Source organism: Pseudorca crassidens, chromosome 3 (genome assembly GCF_039906515.1).
Source record: "Pseudorca crassidens isolate mPseCra1 chromosome 3, mPseCra1.hap1, whole genome shotgun sequence".
NCBI classification, from domain to species: Eukaryota; Metazoa; Chordata; class Mammalia; order Artiodactyla; family Delphinidae; genus Pseudorca; species Pseudorca crassidens.
The window spans coordinates 67,064,793-67,085,969 of NC_090298.1; the positions used below are offsets into that span (position 1 = coordinate 67,064,793).

Genomic DNA, 21,177 nt, shown 5'->3' on the forward strand with positions numbered 1-21,177 from the left:
AGAAGTGGTTAAGAGTGTTCCACAAACAGGAGCTTGGGGGAGACTTACAGAGAAGAGGGGGGAGCAAAGCAAAGAAATTATCTGATTAGCTATAGCTTAAGGAGTTGCATCATTTGGGAAAGCCTAGTTGGCTGTTTGTGATTGGTTGTCCTTAGGTTTCCAGTTCTTAACCTTGAGGAATTTACAGGCTTAGGTCTGTGCTTGCCTACGTAGGCTGCTAAGGCATTAAAGTCAACTCAGTCTAAAACATATAAACAGCGCATACAACTCAATATCAAAAACACCAAACAACCCAATCAAAAAATGGGCAGAAAACCTGAATACATAGAAGATATGCAAATGGCTAACAGGCACATGGAAAGATGCTCAACATCACTAATTATTAGAGAAATGCAAATCAAAACAACAATGAGATATCATCTCATACCTGTCAGAATGGCTATCATCAAAATGTCTATAGATAACAAATGCTGCCAAGGATTTGGATAAAAGAGAACCCTGTTGATGGGAATGTAAATTGGTGCAGCCACCATGGAAAACAGTATGGAGGTTCCTCAAAAAACTAAAAATAGAGCCAGCAATTCTACTCTTGGGTGCATTATCTGGAAAAAATGAAAACACTAGTTTGAAAAGATCCATGCGCCCCAATGTTTATAGCAGCACTTTTTATAATAGCCAAGATATGAAAGTAACCCAGTGTCCATCAACAAATAAAGAAGATGTGATATATACATATATGAATATTACTCAGCCATAAAAAGAATGAAATTCCGCCATTTGCAGTAACATGGACAGACGTAAAGAATGTTATGCTTGATGAACTAAGTCAGACAGAGAAAGACAAATACTGTATGTTTTAACTTATATGTGGAATCTAAAAAATAAAACAAATAAACATATATAGCAAAAGAGAAACAGACTCACAGATATAGAAAACAAACTAGTGGTTACCGGTGGGGAGAGAGAAGGAAGGGGGGACATGTTAGAGTTATGGGAATAAGAGATACAAACTATTATGTGTAAAATAGATAAGCTACAAGGATCTACTGTATAACACAGGGAATTATAGCCATTATTTTGTAATAACTTTTAATGGAGTATAAACTGTAAAAATACTGAATCACTATTCTGTATACCTGAAACTAATGTAATATTGTAAACCAACTATACTTCAATAAAAAAGGCAAATCAGACTAATGGTCTCCTTGTTTAATTAATTTAATAAGATCAATCAATAAGAGAAATAAATGCCTGATTCATAACTTATTATTAGAAAAATCATATTAAAATCAAACACTTAGTGGTTGTTTACTTCATGATTATTGGGGCACACAATCAGTAGTCTGTGAGTTGCTATGGAAAAAATGCAGATTTGAAGATTAGACAGCATATTACATTAAAGTACTATGTAAATAAATAGTACTTAAATAATGATACCCTATAACAATCATTATGCATACCAGTGTTTTAATAATTTGCACAAAATTTATGTAAATTGACCACTAAGTGCTGGTGAAGAGAGATTTTTTTTTTTTTTTTTTTTGTGGTACGCGGGCCTCTCTCCCATTGCGGAGCACAGGCTCCGGACAGGCAGGCTCAGCGACCATGGCTCACGGGCCCAGCCGCTCCGTGGCATGTGGGATCTTCCTGGACCGGGGCACGAACCCGTGTCCCCTGCATCGGCAGGCGGACTCTCAACCACTGCGCCACCAGGGAAGCCCCGAAGAGAGATTTTTAAATTACTAATTTTTCTTTTCCTAATGATGAGGGTTATGGATTATCATATAAATATTAAAACTATCAAGATTAAGTAATGAAAGAACCTATGAGACAGAATGATGTTGATATATGTCCATCATTAGAATTGTTAAAACATAACTTGAGGAATTTGCTGTAACTGTGTATTAGCTATGAACACAATCATGCTTAAACTAAATGAAAAGCACATTTCTTAAGGAAACAATGGCCGAACTACAACCATCTTTTATGAGTATTTCACTCGAGTATCAGAACTGTCCTTATGCTGAATTAGAAACATTATTTTTTGTGTGGTTATTATAAAGGACATGTGTAATTAGAGAGAATTAGAGCACCCTTGAAATGGTAAATCATCATTATTCATGACACTTTCATCTTAATAGAGATTTTATTTTATGTACTAACATTCTACCTCTGGTGGAGTGGAGATGCAAAAAGACATGCATTCAATTAGCTCCAGGTCTGGAAGTATGAAAAAAAAATGTATATATATACACACACACATATGTATACATGTATATGTATATTTGAAAATTCCAGATAACCATTTTATACTGATGGAATTTAAACTTTTAAATTTGTAAATGAGATTTTTTTTTTTCTCCACAATATTTTTCATAATCCACCTCATTTAAGTATGCTTTCACAGGTCACAGTAAGGACAATCCCTCCAGGAGGGCTGTCAGTTGGGAGCTGGCAATACAAATAAGCTTCAGGCAAAAAGAACAGGCAACCATCTCTTTTGAGTGATATGAGAAATAACTTGAGCCTCTGAGGCAGTTCTACATATTTGGATTGTTCAGATGTCACTTAAGGGGTTAAAAAGAAACAGGAACACTATTACCAAAAGTTTCTAGTTAAAAATTACAGGGAATTAGACTCCCCTGTAATTCACATGATCTTATTAACATAAAGTATTTTTATCGATTGCATCTTTAACATCTTCTGTGGAGACCTGGGTGGTGGGAAGCATCATGAACGCGTCTAAGGAAGAAGACCTCTGGGGTGTCAGGATGAAAGGAGTAACTCAGACCAACAGTGCATAGGTTCATGGTTTTGATATGACTGGCCTAGTTATAACAGAATTTCCCTTAAACAACCTCCGTATCACCAATGACCTGATTCACTAACACTTCATCCCCACTGTTAAACACATGCACTGCTCTGCACATCCTGGCACTTTGGCTGGTCTCTGCCAGGCCTATTCTCCTTGTTGCCAGCTGAAACGCACACTAACCGTGAGTCAGTTGTGTTGGATCCTCAATCTGTTTTTTTTCAAGTTGTGCTTGTTATTTTAATTATGTAATTTGATTAAACATAATTGCTAAATGTGACTGGGAAAGGAGAGGGTTTTTTTTTGCCTATGAAATAGCTTTGAAAAACCTCGAAAAGGCAAATTACTGAAAACAATTGATATTATTGGGGAAGTAATTAATACCTAGGGTTCTATGCTTGAATAACTTTGCCAGTATGTTTAAGCAACAAATAAAATAAAAACTGAAATCAATAACGCTTCATGGGTGTGATTCATCTAAGAAACATGAAAAAGAATTTAAATGCTTTTTTCTTTTAATCAGTTTTTATTAACTAATCAATACTTAGTTCTGAAGCTCCAGATAAGAGGGCTCCTAAATTGCCCTCCACTGTTCTGAATGCTGGTCAGCCTTTGACATGTGTTCAATTAACCCAACTGTCTTCTTTGAAAAAAAGATGGGACAAGAACACAAGCAAGTAAGCATAAAAACTATAATCTCTTTATGACTCTTTGCACCTGGGAAAATTTCCAGTCAAAGTGAAACACCTCATTCACTACATAGTATGCAACAGAAGGAATTCACACACCATCATGGGTGTAACCTGTTAGTTGTTCCACAAGTCCTGGCATAACAGCTTCCTCTGAATTTCCCCCTATTTCTGAAGAGCCTTCAGTATATTGTACTCTTCTCCCCCTTCTTGTTACTTGCTGTGGCTAGAGTTTCTTCATATCCTCCAGTATTTATATTCAGGAATGAACTGAACTGTGGCTATTTTGCTTAAAGACTTCAATCTGTATATTAAGTTTCATGTAATAGTATATATTAAGGTAGTGGTAGTCCAGAACCCTCATAAATAAAGTTTCATGGTCTGAGGTATGGATTTTAATTCTTGTGCTCTGAAATTTAGATTTTTCTTGTCTTTTTCCTGGTTACTTTATATGGCTAGGGCAAGAATTAAAGGAGTCATTGTCTGTAAAAAACCTGGTAATTTGAATAGATTCAGTAAAAAGATGGAAGGAAGGAAGGAGGGAAAGATGGAAGGAAGGAAGGAGAAAAACAGAAACCTCAAAGAAAAGATAGAAGATGGGGAAGAAACAAGAGGAATTAAAAGAGAAAATGATGACATTACATGAGTAGGAACATTAACCTCAATAAAGATACATTAGAAATAATAAAAATAAGGTCACTTTGCTAATCTATATATTTTTAAAGAAGCTTGAGGTGATACCAAAAAGGAAAAAAAAAAATTCTTGATGCACAAGCACAGGAGCAGTGGGTGCGCCATAAAGGGGAGAGGAAAGAGGGAGGCTGTGGGCCAGAGACTGGACTTGCTTAAGTTCCTACAGGTGGCCAATGTCAACAGCAATAGCTCTTAGGCAGATGTGAAGAGGGCAATCACCTGCTCTACCAAGAAAAGAGAGAGGGGGGAGGAGTGAGAGAGGGGGGATAAATTAGCATGTTGAAAAATTTTAAAAAGTTTATCAATTAAAAAAAACTTTCAAGGCAGATGTTAGGAGAGGTACATTACTTTTTTTTTTTTTAAACTTCATTATTTTATTTTTGGCTGTGTTGGGTCTTCGTTGTTGTGCACGGGCTTTCTCTAGCTGTGGTGAGTGGGGGCTACTCTTTGTTGTGGTGCGTGGGCTTCTCATTGCGGTGGCTTCTCCTGTTGTGGAGCACGGGCTCTAGGCATGTGAGCTCAGTAGTTGTGGCTCACGGACTCTAGAGCGCAGGCTCAGTAGTTGTGGCGCACGGGCTTAGTTGCTCCGCGGCATGTGGGATCTTCCTGGACCAGGGCCCGAACCTGTGTCCCCTGCATTGGCAGGAGGATTCTCCACCACTGCGCCACCAGGGAAGCCCCAGGTGCATTACTTCTAATAGCTGGCTCAGGAACGATGGGGAGGAATTTCACTTTAAGGTCCACATGAATGCTCTCCTCCACTTCAACCACCTCGCTGAGTGGCCTTCAAAGTGAATGTGACTGAGGACAGTACTGAGGGAATAGGAAAAGTAAAATAACAACTGGATCTTCAATTACTTTTAAGTATAGTCTTAGCCAAACCTGAGAATTCCCTGATGTTCATATCCCTAACCAGGACGATGAAGGGTTGGCAGGTAGAGAAGAACGCATTATCCCCTGTGTTCTCTAATTTTTCTTATTTCAGCTTGTTTTTAGCACACAAACAACAATGCCAACAGAACAGTTTCCAAGTTTTGCTATGAGAACACTCTATACCCTTCCCTTCATGAAGATATTATTGGTAGTGTCAGTAAGTGCCCTGAAATTTAAAATGCTGACATGGGATCACTTAAACATCAAGACAGAAACAAAAATCACATAATAAAAACTTAAAAGGTACTTCTGGGAAGCAGAATACTATGATACTCTTCATTTTTATGTACCGTAGGAAAAAGTCTAAGCAAACATATGCTCTAGCAAACAAAGTGGCAAATGTTCTAGGATATTATTTTCTAGCATTGAGCAATATGAATGAATTAACCAAAAAGAGAAATCAGAGGGCTAAACAGAAGGAGTGGAAACCTCTGAGACACAGATGCAGCAGCCATTACCAGGCAATAACTTAGTATTCTATAGTCTTTGTGTACTTCTGGTTTATTTTAATCTACATAAGTACACTCTTCCATCTGTGTTTCAAAAATAAAATTACATAGTTTTAGAAATTAAATTTCATTGTCACATTGGAATATATCAGCAAATATTCTGAATAACCAAACAGACAACATTTCATGGCTTTTTTTGAGAACTTAACTTCATGATTCAAAAACTCTGTTAAAAAAGACAAACCAAATAGTGCTTGGTCGTTTTTCCTTATTATTAAATTGTTACCCTAGACCTAAAGGTAGCTGCTAGGAATGCTATTACCTGAGTTAACCAGATTATCTAATTTCAGGCATGCTGAAAGTAAGTTTTTAATATGACTCCAAAATTGGACGCACACTGGCAATATTCCATAGTCTCTTAAAGTGCTGCCTGATACAAAAGGTTCTTTGCAGTCTATAATGAAGTCTCCCTGGAAGAGGCAAGTAATATCTTTTAATCCTTCTACCTGCTTATACACTTCTATGGTAAGGATTAATTTGTAATTTGCATTGTATTTCTATGGAAAGTATGGGTACTCCACTTAAATGTATAATTATCTTTAAATAAAATATGGAAGGTAAAATGCTCTAAGCTGTTGGAACATTTTGAATCCCTTTATGAGCAAGTAAATTCTGAAATTTGAAGTCAGAGGTTTTCACAACAAACCAACATCTGGGACTGGACTTGTTGAGTTTGGGACTTCTTATTAGGTGTTGGGAGAATGATGGTGCTATGGGAACACTGGAAAGATGAGAAACAAAGAGAAGCAAAAGCCTGCAGTCGGAAGTCCTGTACTGCATGTCTTTAAGATGTGCATACAGACCCCTCCTTTCTAGGTGATGATCAGTGGTAAGAACCACTAAGACCCAAAATTGCTTGCCTTCACCAAGAGGTATTAGAAGGAACAACAGAAATTCTGTTTCTTTAGGGTGGGAGAAGATCACTGTACTTAAAATGTTTGTCTTCTGAAAACCCATGCTGGAAAACTGGTTGTGCCACTGTGCTTCCTAACATGGCCTTGGGCAAGGTTCTTAGCCTTCCTGAACCAGAATTTCTTCATCTGTACAATGGTAATGAGATGCTATCTAACTCACAGGGTCTTCTGAGTATTAGAGGTGATGTTGACCCTTAGGTGCCTAGCATCTTTAGGGATTCTTTGATTGTTTGCTATCAGTACCATTCTTTCCAGGAAAGAGGAAAGTTGAATTTCTCCTTTACAAATGTAGGAAAACAACAAAAATAAGAAAATGATTCTTTAATTCACACTGATCAGGCATATTAGACTCCATTTCTTTAACTTTTACTTTTCAAAGTGCTTTTATACATATTACATTATTTCTTTGCTCTTTATATTAACCCTAAGAAATAAATTGTATAATTCTGGTCTCCCATATGGGCCAAGATGGGAAGATGATGGGGGAATTTTGGTCATCTATGCTCCCTTAGAAGTAAGGAGACGAATACACAAAGGGCAAAGGTAAGCACAGAAAAAACTCTACTCCCCACACAGCACTCTTGTCCAACCTGGACTCTTTGATAAGGTAGAAAGATAATATTTTTACATGTTTTCAAAGAAACACAGTTTCACCACTACCAAAAAAATCTGCATAGCAAAACATTAAAATATTTCAAATTTAGGAGGAAGAAAATAGAATACACCTCATTATTTTAAAATAATAATTTTGCTGAACAAATGTTGGCAATTAGACAATCTTTAAAAGATGTAATGACTGTATTGTTCGTAAACTTTTGTTCCACTTCCCCTAACTAAATACTATAAAACAATTTGATCTGACATTTTCGAAACCTTGAATTAATTATTTTTAAACGGAAAAATATCATTTTTAATTTTTGTAATTTCATTAGAGTGTGACTGGAATTTAGAAAACAAGTTATTTTTTAATGGTCAAGGACTACACATACTAACCACTGACCAGATTTATGCCTATAAAAATTACATCCATAACTCTAGCTTTACAGTTCATTTTACGACCCATTATTCTAAGATTCATATGATTTAAAAAGTGACATAAAATTTCTGATGACAAAATACTATAATCATGTTATTAGGACATTCAAAATAAGGCAAAGTACATTACACTTGACTTTTTTTTTTTTTTTGGTAGCTTTAACTGTAGATTTTCTCCAGTCTTAGATCACTTCTTCGTTTTCAAACCTTCAGTGGTTTGCCTACCCACCACCAAATTAAAACATGCACATCTTTCACTCTGGCATGCACTAATTCCTACCATGTCATTGCAACTTATATTTTCAGCTGCACTTCTGATTATTTAATGGATTTAATTTGTCCCACATGTCTATAATTTACAAACATGATGATAGAGACAGTGGGAAATGGAGACAGAAAAGATCTTTGGACATGTAATCTAAAGAGGAAAAACACACAATTAACTGTAATTCGAAGCAGAATATTACAAATGATAACGGGACAAATGGGTTGTTGTGGACATAAAGAGAAAATATCAATTAATAGTGACTGGAAACAGAAAACTAGGTCTAGAAAGGTCAAGCTGCCTCCCCAAAGTCACATGCCAGGATTGAATGGTCATCTCAGACCCAGAGGAGAGCAAGAGAGGTAGCCCAGGAGGTGGAGCCCTCACTAAGCTAATGAGGGTCTGGCGAGGCTGGACAAAAAGGTAATTCTTCTGTTGTTATGTCTGTCTATCTGGAAGGCCCCTTTCATCTACTGGAGCAGTCTGAAAGCTTATCTGCTCTTTAAGTCTCCTTTTAAATAGCTTCCTTTGCACTTACATGTAACACTTAAAAAATATTATTATGACACTAATACATTTGGCCTTGGATCTAATATTGAATATGCTATTTTCAGAATCATATTAGGTAAGATTCAGTTCAGATGTGAGTGACAAAAGCCCAAATTAACAGTGGCTTAAATAAGAAAGAATTTGGCTTCTCCCTTGTGTAAACATGTGACTAGGCAGAAGGAGCTGATATAGCAGGGCCCCGGGTGCCTTCTATCTTGTTGCCACTGTATGTAACCCTGATCTCATGGTCCAAGATGGTGGCATCTGAGTTTCTGGCAGCAGGATGAAGAAAGGGATAAGAGGGGAGAAGAGGGCATGTGGGTGTAACCTCTCAAGGAAGATTCACAGAAACCACACTGTGATGCTTTTGCTTATATGCCTTGGGCCCTTTGTGAATCACAAGGCTACACCTAGTGGAAAGGGAGGTTGGGAAATATAGCCTAAAAGACTATATTTTTATATAGAATATACAGAATAGTACACTGAATAAGATATATAATCTTATACAGAATAAGACTATATTCTGAGGTAAAACATGCTTATTAGCTAGTAATCCTCTTGCTATGGAAATAGGCGAAAAGGATGTTGGGAGACAGTTAAAAGTCTTGGCTACAACTCTCAATATATATTTGTTAAATGAGTGAGAATGTACATTTCTTAATCACTTGCTGTATGGTAATATGTGACAACATCCATTATAAAATATTCACAACAATCTTAAAAAGCCACTCTATTTTTGTTACCACTTTATATATAAAGAAGTTGTATCTTAGAGTGGTTAAGTAATTTTATCCAAAGTGACAGTGGCCAGTTGAATCCAGAACCACTGATCTTGAACACCAGATTGCTTTACCATAGAATATAACTGCTTATGCAAATGTGTTTTACTTGTGTTAGATTTACAGGTAATGTGGCTTATCTTCACACTATTTATTAATTCACTTAATAAATACTGAGCAAATAAAAATTGTTCTAGGTCTTGGGGATACCAATTATGATAGCATATTTTTTCTTATTTATTAAACGTTTAGTCACTGGGATTGGTGAGAATACAAAGTGAGCCAACAGACAGTCCCCCTACCCTCATGCAGCTTACTTAATAATCTCCTGTATAGTCTTTAATTATAAGCAATGAGCAAAAAAGAATAAGAAGTTATAAGAACATATATTATGAGAACTGTATCTAGTCTAGGGTGAAGAGCTGAGTCAGGGAAGGCTTCCTTGATAAACTTGCCTCTAGAAGAGAAATTGGCACATGGGAAATGCTCAGTGAAAATACTGAATGAATGAATGATTGAATTTATTAATTAAAAGGGAGTTGGAGGTCACTTTGGAAGATGTTTTTGCCAAGCCTGGGAAGTAGAAGGGAATACCCTTCAAGAAGTCCCATGTGGCTGGAACTCAATAAATTCTCCCCACCTCCCAGAGCACATCGTTGAGTTCAATTATTCGTTGAATTAAATCAAACAGCTTTTTTTTTTCCCTCTCAAATGTCCACACAATGAAGTAAAAATTTTTTTGCATAAGATCATCTGAAATGTTTTCTTTACTTAAATAAGCTCCACATAGGCTCAGAAAACGTGTCTATTGCCCAAATAGTTCTCTGCAAATAGGAGCTGCTAAATAAATACTGATTCATCTACAGCAGATTGGAAACTAAGGAAAACATTCTAAAAAATTTGTAGTGTACTCTTCTTTCAACATTTACATACATCTTTCCAAATCTGGGTTAATGCTCCTAAGAAAAGAAAAGCTAAGATCCATTGGCAATATCAAAATGTCCTATTTGTTGTTTTGTTTTACAAGATAATCACTTGAAAGAACTTCTTGAAAGCTACCATTATGTAAAAATACTGGCTCAGGTTGGGCTCCTGCTAGGAAAACTAAGAAAAATTTACATCTGCTTTTGAAACTCAGCACTCACTCTAATAGCAGTGCTAATGATAGTAACTAAGGAGACCTGAGTTTAACATAGCTTTCTTTTTAATCTGAAAAATGAAAATATAGCCTATTATTATAAACTCAGAGAAGAATACTTCAAACTTAAAGTAGCATTAAACACATAATACAAGCAAAAATCTGACAGCCCATTTGTGGGCAAAAAAAAAAGGAGATCTTTGTTATTTTTTCAAGAACCAAAGTAACAACAAAATAAAACAATCTACGCTAAGTACACCAATGTTAAGTTGAAACAGCTACTATTCTAATGAAATATATCAATTTTGGGGAAAACAGCAGCAGCCACAGCAATAACAACATTAAAAACAAATACATGGAGAAAATGTAACCAACATATAGCACAGAAATGAAATGTCCTGAAAAAGGTGTTAACGTGTAGAATGAATACACTTATTCCCAAGCTCAAAGTTCAGCTCTTTTCTTCCAAAGGGTCCTGTGCAATGGTGCTCCCAGGTAAGCTATGGTCTTATACACTGTTTTGATGAAAATGGAAATAGAAGAGAGAGAGACTTTCACCTCTGTGGGAGGATACTCTGTTTTAAAGTTCTCATCTGTCCCCTCAAAAATCTATTTCAACTCTATGTGGACAGGCGTGGCCTTGTGGCTCAAAGTGGCCAGTGGTAATAAGGAAGCGTGTCACTTGGCAGTGGTGTCCACTTGATCCACTTCTACTCTCTATACAGAGCAAACTCACTTTTCCAACTTTATACTGGGTATCATTTTCTCTAGGTAAATCACCAAGGTCCAAAATATATGCATCATTTTCCAAGCAGACCAACTCCTTTTCCTGATTTCTACATTTCTGTTAATGGTACCAAAATCATGCTCAGGCTCAAAACCCTGGAATTTAATTTTTCTTACTCTTTTCCTCCCTCCCCTCCCATAACACACAGTTGAATCAGTTGTCAGTGATGCACCCTCAAACCCTCTTACAGTTTGATCTTTTATTTTTATTTCAACAGCTGCCAGTCTCATTCAGGTCCTCCTCTGGGCAGTTAGCCATAAAAGCCTCTCAACTGCTGTGCCTGCTCCTAGACTCGCCTCTGCATTAAACACAGCATTTATTCAATAAAATTGTACTAAAAGCCTCGTTAGCACTAGGCTTTGTGTTGTATACACATAATACGCACCACACCACTGACATGCCACCTTCCTAAACTCTAGTTCTGACAGTATTAATAACCTGCTGAAAACTCTTCAATAACCATCAAGTGCCACCTTCATCCAGTATTGATGTATTTCACCTTCTGATGTCTCCTTACCTTTGCAGACCCTTATCCTCTTATTCCGCGCCCTCCCACCCACCCCCGCCCACCCCCACATGTACCCAAATTTTCAGTATAGTAAACCAGTCCCTGTGGTACCTTGAGTTCCCTCCATCTCCTCTGTGACTCTTCCTTCCATTTGGAATAAGCTCTTCAATGTCATCCTCAAAAATGGTGAACATACTAAATTCACCTTTAATAATTAAAATGTAAATGGCTTTTTGATGTTTTCATTATACTCTGGTTGCGTAGAGAATAAGTATTTCTTCCTTAAAGACTCCTAAGACCCAGCTGAGGTTTTAAAAATAAAACATTTAAAGCCTGGTCTTCCAGCGATGTGGCTATTTTACGACCCTTTTACTATTTAATTGTGACTTAATTATTGAAGGCCTCACGTCATAGGCAAAAATCCTTTGAAAACGATTAAGCATTACTATTTCCAGTTCATGGAGGAATGGGGATTCCACTTAAGGCAGACAACTCATACAGGCAGGTTAATAATAAAACATCACCAAAGCAGCTTAAGTCGTTAGGTCTTAGAATTGTGATGTCTTGATGCCATCCATTACTTTAAAATATCCCACACTGATGTCTCATTTGGAAGAACAATATACTATTCTCCAACATCTTTATTCAATTAAGTTGCTTCTAATAGTGAAAGGGGCACATTCAAGGAGAAGTATATCTCTCTTGCTAGACTGTGAGCTCCATCAGGGTAGTGATTACTACATTTTTTCCTAAGGATCTCCACTATCACAATCCACCTGAGGTGTCTGCTTATTATGTAGTCCCCTGGGTTCCAACTCTGACCTATGAATTCAGGAACTCTAAGGATGGGGGCCATATTTAAAAAACCCTCCAGGTAATTTTTATGTAGTTGACACTTGAGAACTACTGCCCCGGCCTAGAGGTGCACTGCTTGCTTATGGGCAGATATAAATTTTATAAAATACAATAGCTACTTTATAAAGCTTTAAGAAAATCCAAGACTCCCCCCATACCCACTACCAGTGCCCACCCCGTACCTCCAAAAATAAATAAATAAATAAATAAAAGGGCACTTCCAAGAGCTTTCAAAGTAAGGATAGTACAGAGGTTAGGAATGGCTTAGCGCTGGCCTCTCACACAAGCTGTCTTGTGTTTAAATCCCAACCATGCAATTTACTAGATTAGTCAATTTGGACAATTTATCGTTCCGTGCCTAGATGTCCCTATCTGACTAATGGGTATAAGAACAATACCAATTACATGGAATTACGGATTCAATATACACGAAGTAGTTGAAACAGCATATAGTGCTAGCTGTTAGATTATTTTCAAGCTAATACATAATAGTATGGATAATGGGACTCAGCTGGATCCAAAGTATAAGTGACTAGAGTAACTTTTTCTGCACTTAAATCTAACCATATTCAGTTAGAAACCCCCAAATTGAAATGGTTTCAAATTAATTACTGCCTCAAAAAACTAAAGCTTTCAGAATCAGGCCAAGTGGCTTGGTACTTGGTCACATTTTCAACACAAGGAGGTTTTCAGTGAGGCCTTGGGGCAGAATAAATTTGTTCAGTGTCTACAGTGGAAATAAGGGTTTCCTTCAGCTCAGTCCAAATAGTAATCCCACTAGTTCCCAGACGATAAACATAAAGAGACAATCAAACCTTTAGCTCAGACTCTCACTTTTCCCCTTGCTTCTCGGCCTTTCTACCCCCACTAAGGACTCAGGACAGGCTGCCAGCAGACCTCCTCTGCCCTTGCAGGAGGTGCTGCTGCAGCCCTTTCAGAACGAACTGTTGCATTGGAGGCAGTAGCTGATGCGGACTCATAAGCAAAATCTCCCAAGGGCAGGTCTCATAAGCACAGTTAACACCTTGGATTGAAGCTGGATCCACAGGCACGGCAGACTGACGTTCACGAGAGCGTTTGGTAACATCGGAGAAAAGTTACTAGAAATTCTGAAAGATGATAGGAACTTAGGGTTCTGTCTCCTTTAGTCCTAAGTGCCATAAATTGGGATATATAGCCCAGAGGCTGCCCAGATGGTCACGTGAAGAGATTTGAAGAGGGAACCAGAGTAAGTTTGCCATGAAGGTGATCAAGGTAGATTGGAAAACCCAGAGATATTAAACTTTGAATGTTTTGTTTTTTCCATGACAGAGAGTTATTTTCAATCAATTCAGATGATCTCCATTTCAATCTACCAGTATCATAAACTAAAAAAAAAAAAAAAAAAAAAAAAAAATCACTCTGGTAATATTCATGAGACATTGGGAACTAAACGAACCACAAGACATTTAAAATCTCAACCTTTGGGCTTCCCTGGTAGCGCAGTGGTTGAGGGTCCGCCTGCCGATGCAGGGGACACGGGTTCGTGCCCCGGTCTAGGAAGATCCCACATGCCGCGGAGCGGCTGGGCCCATGAGCCGTGGCCACTGAGCCTGCGCGTCCGGAGCCTGTGCTCCGCAACGGGAGAGGCCACAACAGTGAGAGGCCAGCGTACCGCAAAAAAAAAAAAAAATCTCAACCTTTGTAAATACAGAAGATAAGTTGGAAATGTTTTCCTCATGGCCAAAATGTATAGAAAGTACGTATAATGAAAAAGTCTTTTATATATGAGTGTTTTACTGAATTATCTACTAACAGTTTAATAGATGCTAAAAATTGTGTTAAAACAACTCCCTGTAATTCTTCATATTCTATATTTTATGAATAATACTAATACATTTTGTTGGGGTTTTTTTTGACATTTCTGTAAGGGCAAAAATGACATAGCATAAGCTTGGGAAATACTAGTACTTTAAATGTTTCTCTATGGTAAATTAATCTTAGAGAGAGACTAAGAGAGGCATTAAAATAATATGATTATTTTAACAACGGTAATGTCTAAAGTTTCAAACTCTGGTGGTATGATTACAATAACAAACTTATAAAAATTTTGCAAGAAGTTAAAATAGACGTTTTTTCTTTAACATTTCTGGAACAGAACATAACCAGGATAGGAGAAGATGAAAATTTTGGTGTTTGGCACTCCGGGTTTAATTAGCAGACTTCCTGGCAAAAACCTTATAAATATTACCCATGCTCATCTAACGTTGCATATAAAAGTGGTATGCAGTGGTTACGGAGGAAAGTATGGGCCACTGGAATTACAGAAAGCTTCATTCCTCTGCTGCCCAGATGCGTGAGGAATTCCTTATATTGTGGAGAGATGTAGCACATATGGCACCAATGGGATCATGCTTAGAGGGCACAATTCACATGTAAGTATATAACAGCTGAACACAGAGATGAGCTAAGTTGTTTGGACATTCTCAGTACCACTCAGTGCAGTATGATTACCATGTGAAAACAACCAATCTCTCTCTCCGATCTGTTTTGTTCAGCAGTCTCTTTTCTTCTATCAATTATCTGCATCTATCCAACACAGTTGTTTTTTTTTTTTAATTCAAGGTGCTATGGAAATAGACTTAAATCAGGTGTAATACTAACTCTCAAGTGATATAGGAGAAAGGTAAACAAAGACCCTTTTATGTTAAGTATATTAGCTGCTATGATTGAAATACATAGTTGGCAGAGTGGGAAAAAAGGACAGTGTAGTAGTCACTTATGGCTTTGGAGATAAAAAGCAGGAATTTCAGGAATCACTTTATCGAAAAGGCAACAAAGGAGCTGAATCTAAAGGTTGGTAGATGGTCAATAGAAAAACCATGAAGTGTATGTGCCTAACCACAACAGCAGCAAACAGCCAGGTGAAATTGAGCAACAGCAAGAAATCCAGGTCAATGAGGTCTTGGGTGCTGAAAGAGAGGAAGCAGCTTAGAGGAAAAAGAGATTCCCAATGCAGCTTCTTTTATATTAGAGGCAATTGTTATCTGGTTAGTCATCTATTCCATAGCTCAGAGAATCTGGAGTTAAGATCCAAAACACATCCATTAAAGCAAATAAGCAAGCAATATGCACTAGTATTAGTATAAATGTGGTAAATGACCAAATAATTAGAGACTAACTATATTTATTGTCAATATTATATATTGATAATATATTTATTATCAATATATTTATTTATCAATAAATATATTATATCAATATATTTCAGTAAAGATGCATCATGCCATTTTTACTTAATGCTAAGTGCCTTTTTGTTTTTAAACATTAAAAAGTAACATTTTTTAAAAGCATACACAACTGTGTAGAGGCTCACTTCTAATAAACAACTTAAAGGAAAATAGTAATTTTCCATACAAGATTACTATTTGAAACAAAGATGATTATTAATATTAATTAATATTAATTAATTAATTAAGATTAATTAAGATTAATGTCTAGATATAATTAACCTTAGAGAGATGTTTAGTATGAATGGGAGTGTATCTGAGAATGTAGCTTTTTTCAGGAAAAAAACAGGCTAAAACATATTCTACTTGAATGAAGAAATAGTAAAGACAGATTCGATTCTGTGCAATTCAGGTTCTGTAACTAGAAAACAACCTGGAAAAAAATCAACTTTTTAATTTTATGATTTTAAAAACGGTTTTTGTGTTTCAAGGAGCTCCAGGTGCCTATAAGTACCAAAAAAGTCTTCAAACATATTATATATAGGCTTTTGAAATGAAATATATGATTACTCTATTTTTTGCAGCATTTTAAATACCTTGTTCACAAAGTTTAAAAAACCCCACCACATATGAAATTTATATTCCAGAAATGTGAACTTGTAACATAACTTGTGCTCACATAAGTCTCTTTTGGGTCCATGTATTCCACACTAACTATTATTTTGTTTAAAATGCAAAAGTCAGATGGTCTTGCTTTTGGGTATTTAAACTTTTCTAACAAAGAAGAATCTAATAGCCATTTAAGAACACTAACTGTTGAAAATACTTAAAGACTTTATTATGACTAATGAATAATGACTACTTAGGAATTGCTGCTAAAGGGAGGATGCACTTCTGACTAGGATATACAACATGGTTCTGCCTCCCTCTAGTTTACAGACTTTTTGCGGGTCACATAATTCCTACTATTCTTCCTCATTTTTCTTCGCTGTCGTTTCCTCTCCTTCCACCCATGCAGTTATCACTACTTGCAGTTCCAACAACAGTGTGATCAGATCATCAAGCAAAAGTGTTTTTTGCATTTTATTTATTTATTTTTAATGTATCTCAGGCAGTACAAAACCAGGCTTTATGAGCTGATGAACCCTGTTTTTACAGTACAGTCTGAGGATGACCTGCAATAAATAGGTCTGTGGGACAATCCAGAAGTTTTTATTTTTATCCAGTGACCTATGTGATTCCTAGGTACATTAAAGTTTGAGAAATAACTACCCCCCCACCTCCCACTAAACTCTGTGGGATATAGAAAAGGAACATATTAAGTTCATGTTCACATTTTCTAAAAGGGTAATGAATTATTTAAAATAGAAAGATCAAGATCTATTTTTCTGTGATAAAATACCAGCACTGAAACATCTACTGGTAAATTAATTTTCAAAGGAAGATTATGGCTTTGCCTTAATATACCCATCAAATAGATCAGCATATAATAATATATCTATGTAATATATAGTGTAATGGGAATTTCTCTCCTTTCATATTCTATAAATATGCCAAACCAGTTTTTAGTTTAACAAAAGCTCGATTAAAAATTGACTGTTTGGATATAATAAAATATTATGGTTCAAATAGAATGGTTAGCAGATGATGTAAGACCAGGCTACACATGTTATACTATTATGTTTGCTTACTTTTCTATATTCTAGATTGAAAGCATTGTGAAGGCAAATACTATCTTTTTTCTAGTGCCCAGTAGAGAACAGACCACAGGGTAGACATTCATTTAGTAAATGTTTGTTGAACGGATGGATAAATAAATGCCTGGAAATCCAATGTATATGCATCCCAGAAAGAACATATACAAACAAAACCACCTTGGAAATTTAAAAAAAAAAAAAAAAAAAAAAAAAACAATAAATGAAAACTACATGTAGCTATAAAAAAAGAAGAGAAAAATAACAGGAATAGAAAATATTTATCTTTTAAAATAAATAATAAATAATCATCCTGGCTGATCTGATTCAGTGAGCAAAGTTCCCAGAAGGTTTAGATAAGCTTTTAATTTTTATATATTACAAGGCATATTTCCATAATTCTGCAAAGCTGTTATTTCTGACATATCAGTCAAAAACGAAATTGATATTCCAGGGTGCTAATGACCCAGTTACTGTTGAAGGTGGTGGTTATTTATTACTTGGAAAAAAATCTGGGTGAGGAAATAAAGGCCAGAAAAACTTGAAAAAAAAAAAAGAAAAAAAAAACTTTTTGTTTAACTGAATTTACTGTACTAACCCCTCAAATTCAGAACTAATTAAGAATATTGTGGTACTATCCATAATTGCATGCTGAGTGTGTAAATTTAAAAATGGCCATTTCAATTTTCATTTCATCAAGACAAGGAAGAAAATGAAATTGAACACTAATTAGGGCATGTGTCTCATACACCTGAAAGATTAGAGGAATACTGTGCTCATTATAAGTGAGTTTAAGTAAAGTACTCAAATGTTTCATTTGAAGGACTGAATATAAATAAAAGAATTAAATGACAAGGGAAATTACTAATGCTCAAACAAAGAATATTTGGTACATATTTAGACTTTCCAGAGCCTCCTAGATACGGTTTTCCTTTAAGAAAGGGATACACGTTTTCTTTTTAGAAAAATAACTTAGAAAATAAGATGTTATTAGAGAATATAATAACATAATACTCTGAACACAATCATGAAGTACGTATTGAATAACAATGGTGAGTTTTTAGTTTTCCTCCCATCATATGCAAGATTTCCTCATCTAATATAAACCCTTCTATTTTACTTTTACTTGTTTTTCTCTAAGAGTTCATTATCATCTTTACACCAAAAGAAAAATAATAATAACCAGAGCAATAATAGTAAAAGACTGCCCTTAAAAGACGTATTTAATTATTCTACTTAGGTTGATAAAGTTATATTTAATCTAAGTTCCTCTAAGAGTCTACCACTGTCCTGTTTCACTGAGGTTATTTCTACCTATAATCACTGGGATAAAGAAAACTTAAAATTCATTCACACTCTGAAAGACTTCTGCATAGTGTTAAGTAGGCAATAAACCATGACAAAATAAATGAAAAATCAGGATATAAAACAATCATAAGGTGTTTCTCAGAGAAAAAAACTGCCAAAGTGTGTTATTTATGGTTTATTGAAATAGGAAATCACTGACGCTCACAAACAATTTGTCAAATAGAAACCCTGATGCAAACTTGTGACATCATCTCTCAATTGCTCTACAATTTCTGCTATGAATCATAATTTCTAAAGTTTTATCATGACCTCAATCCTATAAATACATTTCATAAGGTCAACTTAAAGAATGGTCTCTGGAATGATTTTTAGCAAATAGAACACAAGAATTTTTTGTTGTTTTGTGTTTATTTAAAACTTAACTGGAACTTCATTAGTCTATGATCAAAACTGTAAAAAGGTGCCATTTCCACTCTCTGGAATTTTCTTTGTGCATGTGGCTGTAGATTAGAAAAATCACGTGCAACTTAAGAAGGAATTTCTGCAAATGCATGCAAATTAAATTCATAAAACAAGAATATCAGGCAACCACATGGAGCCATATAGATAAAAGAAATGTATATAGGATATGTAAAACTTCATAAGAAATCTGAGCAAAGATATATCTGAAGGAGGTTTTGGCCCTGTTTTGAAAGTACTACAGAAATCATACTACTTGGCCGTAAATCAATTTCCCTTTCTATTAACTGCCTATAAAGCAGTCTCTATCTTCTGCTATAACATCACGTCATGGATTCCTATCTTAAAAATTACCTCAGACTCAAACTATGTAGACAACAGATAAAACAGATCAGCTACCTAAACAAATCAAAATTCTCTAATAACTCCCTATTCCAATGAATAAAGCCAAAACCTTTTGGTATTCATAAATCCTACAGTGTGCTGAACTCGCAAACTAAATTTGAATGCATTCCTCTAGCAACCTAAACACAGGTCATGATTTTCTACATGGCGTTGCCCAGGTTCTCACCTAGCATCTTGGATCATGCTGTTCCCTTGATATCTGGTCTCTACTGAAAGCCATCTTCCAAGGCCTATCTTAAAAGCTATCTTCCAGTGAGGCTTTCTCATGATAATTAATTACTTCCTCCTCTGACCCCAGTGTATACTGGATTTTCCCTCTCTTCAGCACACATCAATGACTTGTTAGATGTTGTTAACATGCTCTCCACCAACAGAGGTATAATCTTTCACAGAAATCATAGTTTGATTACCTTTCCTGTCTCCAAATAGGTAGTTTCCTGTCTCACTTCAGCTAAGGGCTTGAAAAGTATTTAAGTAGATAAAATATAAGATGCAGGCATTACTACCCTCCATCACATCTTTGGGAAATCACTTAGTCTCTTGGTATGGCGTTGTTTTCTCATGTTTAAAAAAAAAATAGCTGACTGATGCTAATAAATAATAGAGTATGAATTGAAACACACTCAGCTATTGAAAGAGGGTTCTAAAGACATTTGAGGTATTATCATAATCCATTGCATATTCTATATTTGCACATATGGAACTACTTAAGACAGAGAAGGAAAAGACACAATTTTTATACTCTTGAAGTATCCAAAGTTGCTACTAAATGTTAACACAGTACTAAGGAACACATGGCATATGTAAAAACCTCCCTCTTTGATATGTACCTTAAGATTGTGATATTTATAACCCAAGAATTTTAACATTTTTAACCCTCTTAACACACTTTCCAATGGAATGTGCATGTTTCCCACAGTTTCAGAGTTTATAGTCCATTTGGACTCTAGCTAAATCATCCTTTCCTCTGTGACCATGCAGAAAAGTCACACTTTGGACCCTCACTATCTTCTTTGTGAAATGACTCTGGTCATTCCTTGCCAGTAACCTTGTTCCATCCCATCTGTTACCTGAATCCATGGCCATCTGTCATTTTCTGCAGCTGTCCAGGCATTTATAAGCCCCTTCTTATTAAGACGTGCATAGTAGGGATACCATTTCTGGAGTCCAAAAAGAGCTCGGTGGGTAGATGAAGCTGTGATTTGCTGATTTGAAATGATTCCACCTTCAATTCCCAATGGGCCCGAGCATTCTGGGAACAAACGAGGAAAAAAGTTTGAATGTATTAGAAATAATCCATATCAAAATATGGCTGTTAGATTTGATGGGAGATATTTTTAAAGTGATTTCAACGTGGACCATCATGCCATTCAAGCCCCTCGGAATTTACAGGTTTGTTACTCTGATCACTACATGAAGGAAATCTTTTTTTTTTTTTTTTCTTTTTGCGGTACGTGGGCCTCTCACTGTTGTGGCCTCTCCCGTTGCGGAGCACAGGCTCCAGGACGCGCAGGCTCAGCGGCCATGGCTCACGGGCCCAGCCGCTCCGCGGCATGTGGGATCCTCCCGGACCGGGGCACAAACCCGTGCCCCCTGCATCGGCAGGCGGACTCTCAACCACTGCGCCACCAGGGAA

At 36.2% G+C, this 21,177-nt stretch overlaps 1 protein-coding gene across 2 annotated transcripts in view; it reads right to left on the bottom strand.

The window, feature by feature from the left end:
* EDIL3 (EGF like repeats and discoidin domains 3) overlaps nucleotides 1-21,177 on the bottom strand; it is a 426,053-nt gene that overhangs the window by 134,908 nt on the left and 269,968 nt on the right. For both annotated transcript variants that reach the window (XM_067731176.1, XM_067731177.1), the window contains one exon: nucleotides 20,612-20,793. In XM_067731176.1, coding sequence (XP_067587277.1) covers nucleotides 20,612-20,793 — 182 coding nt within the window. The remainder of the gene's footprint in view (nucleotides 1-20,611; nucleotides 20,794-21,177) is intronic.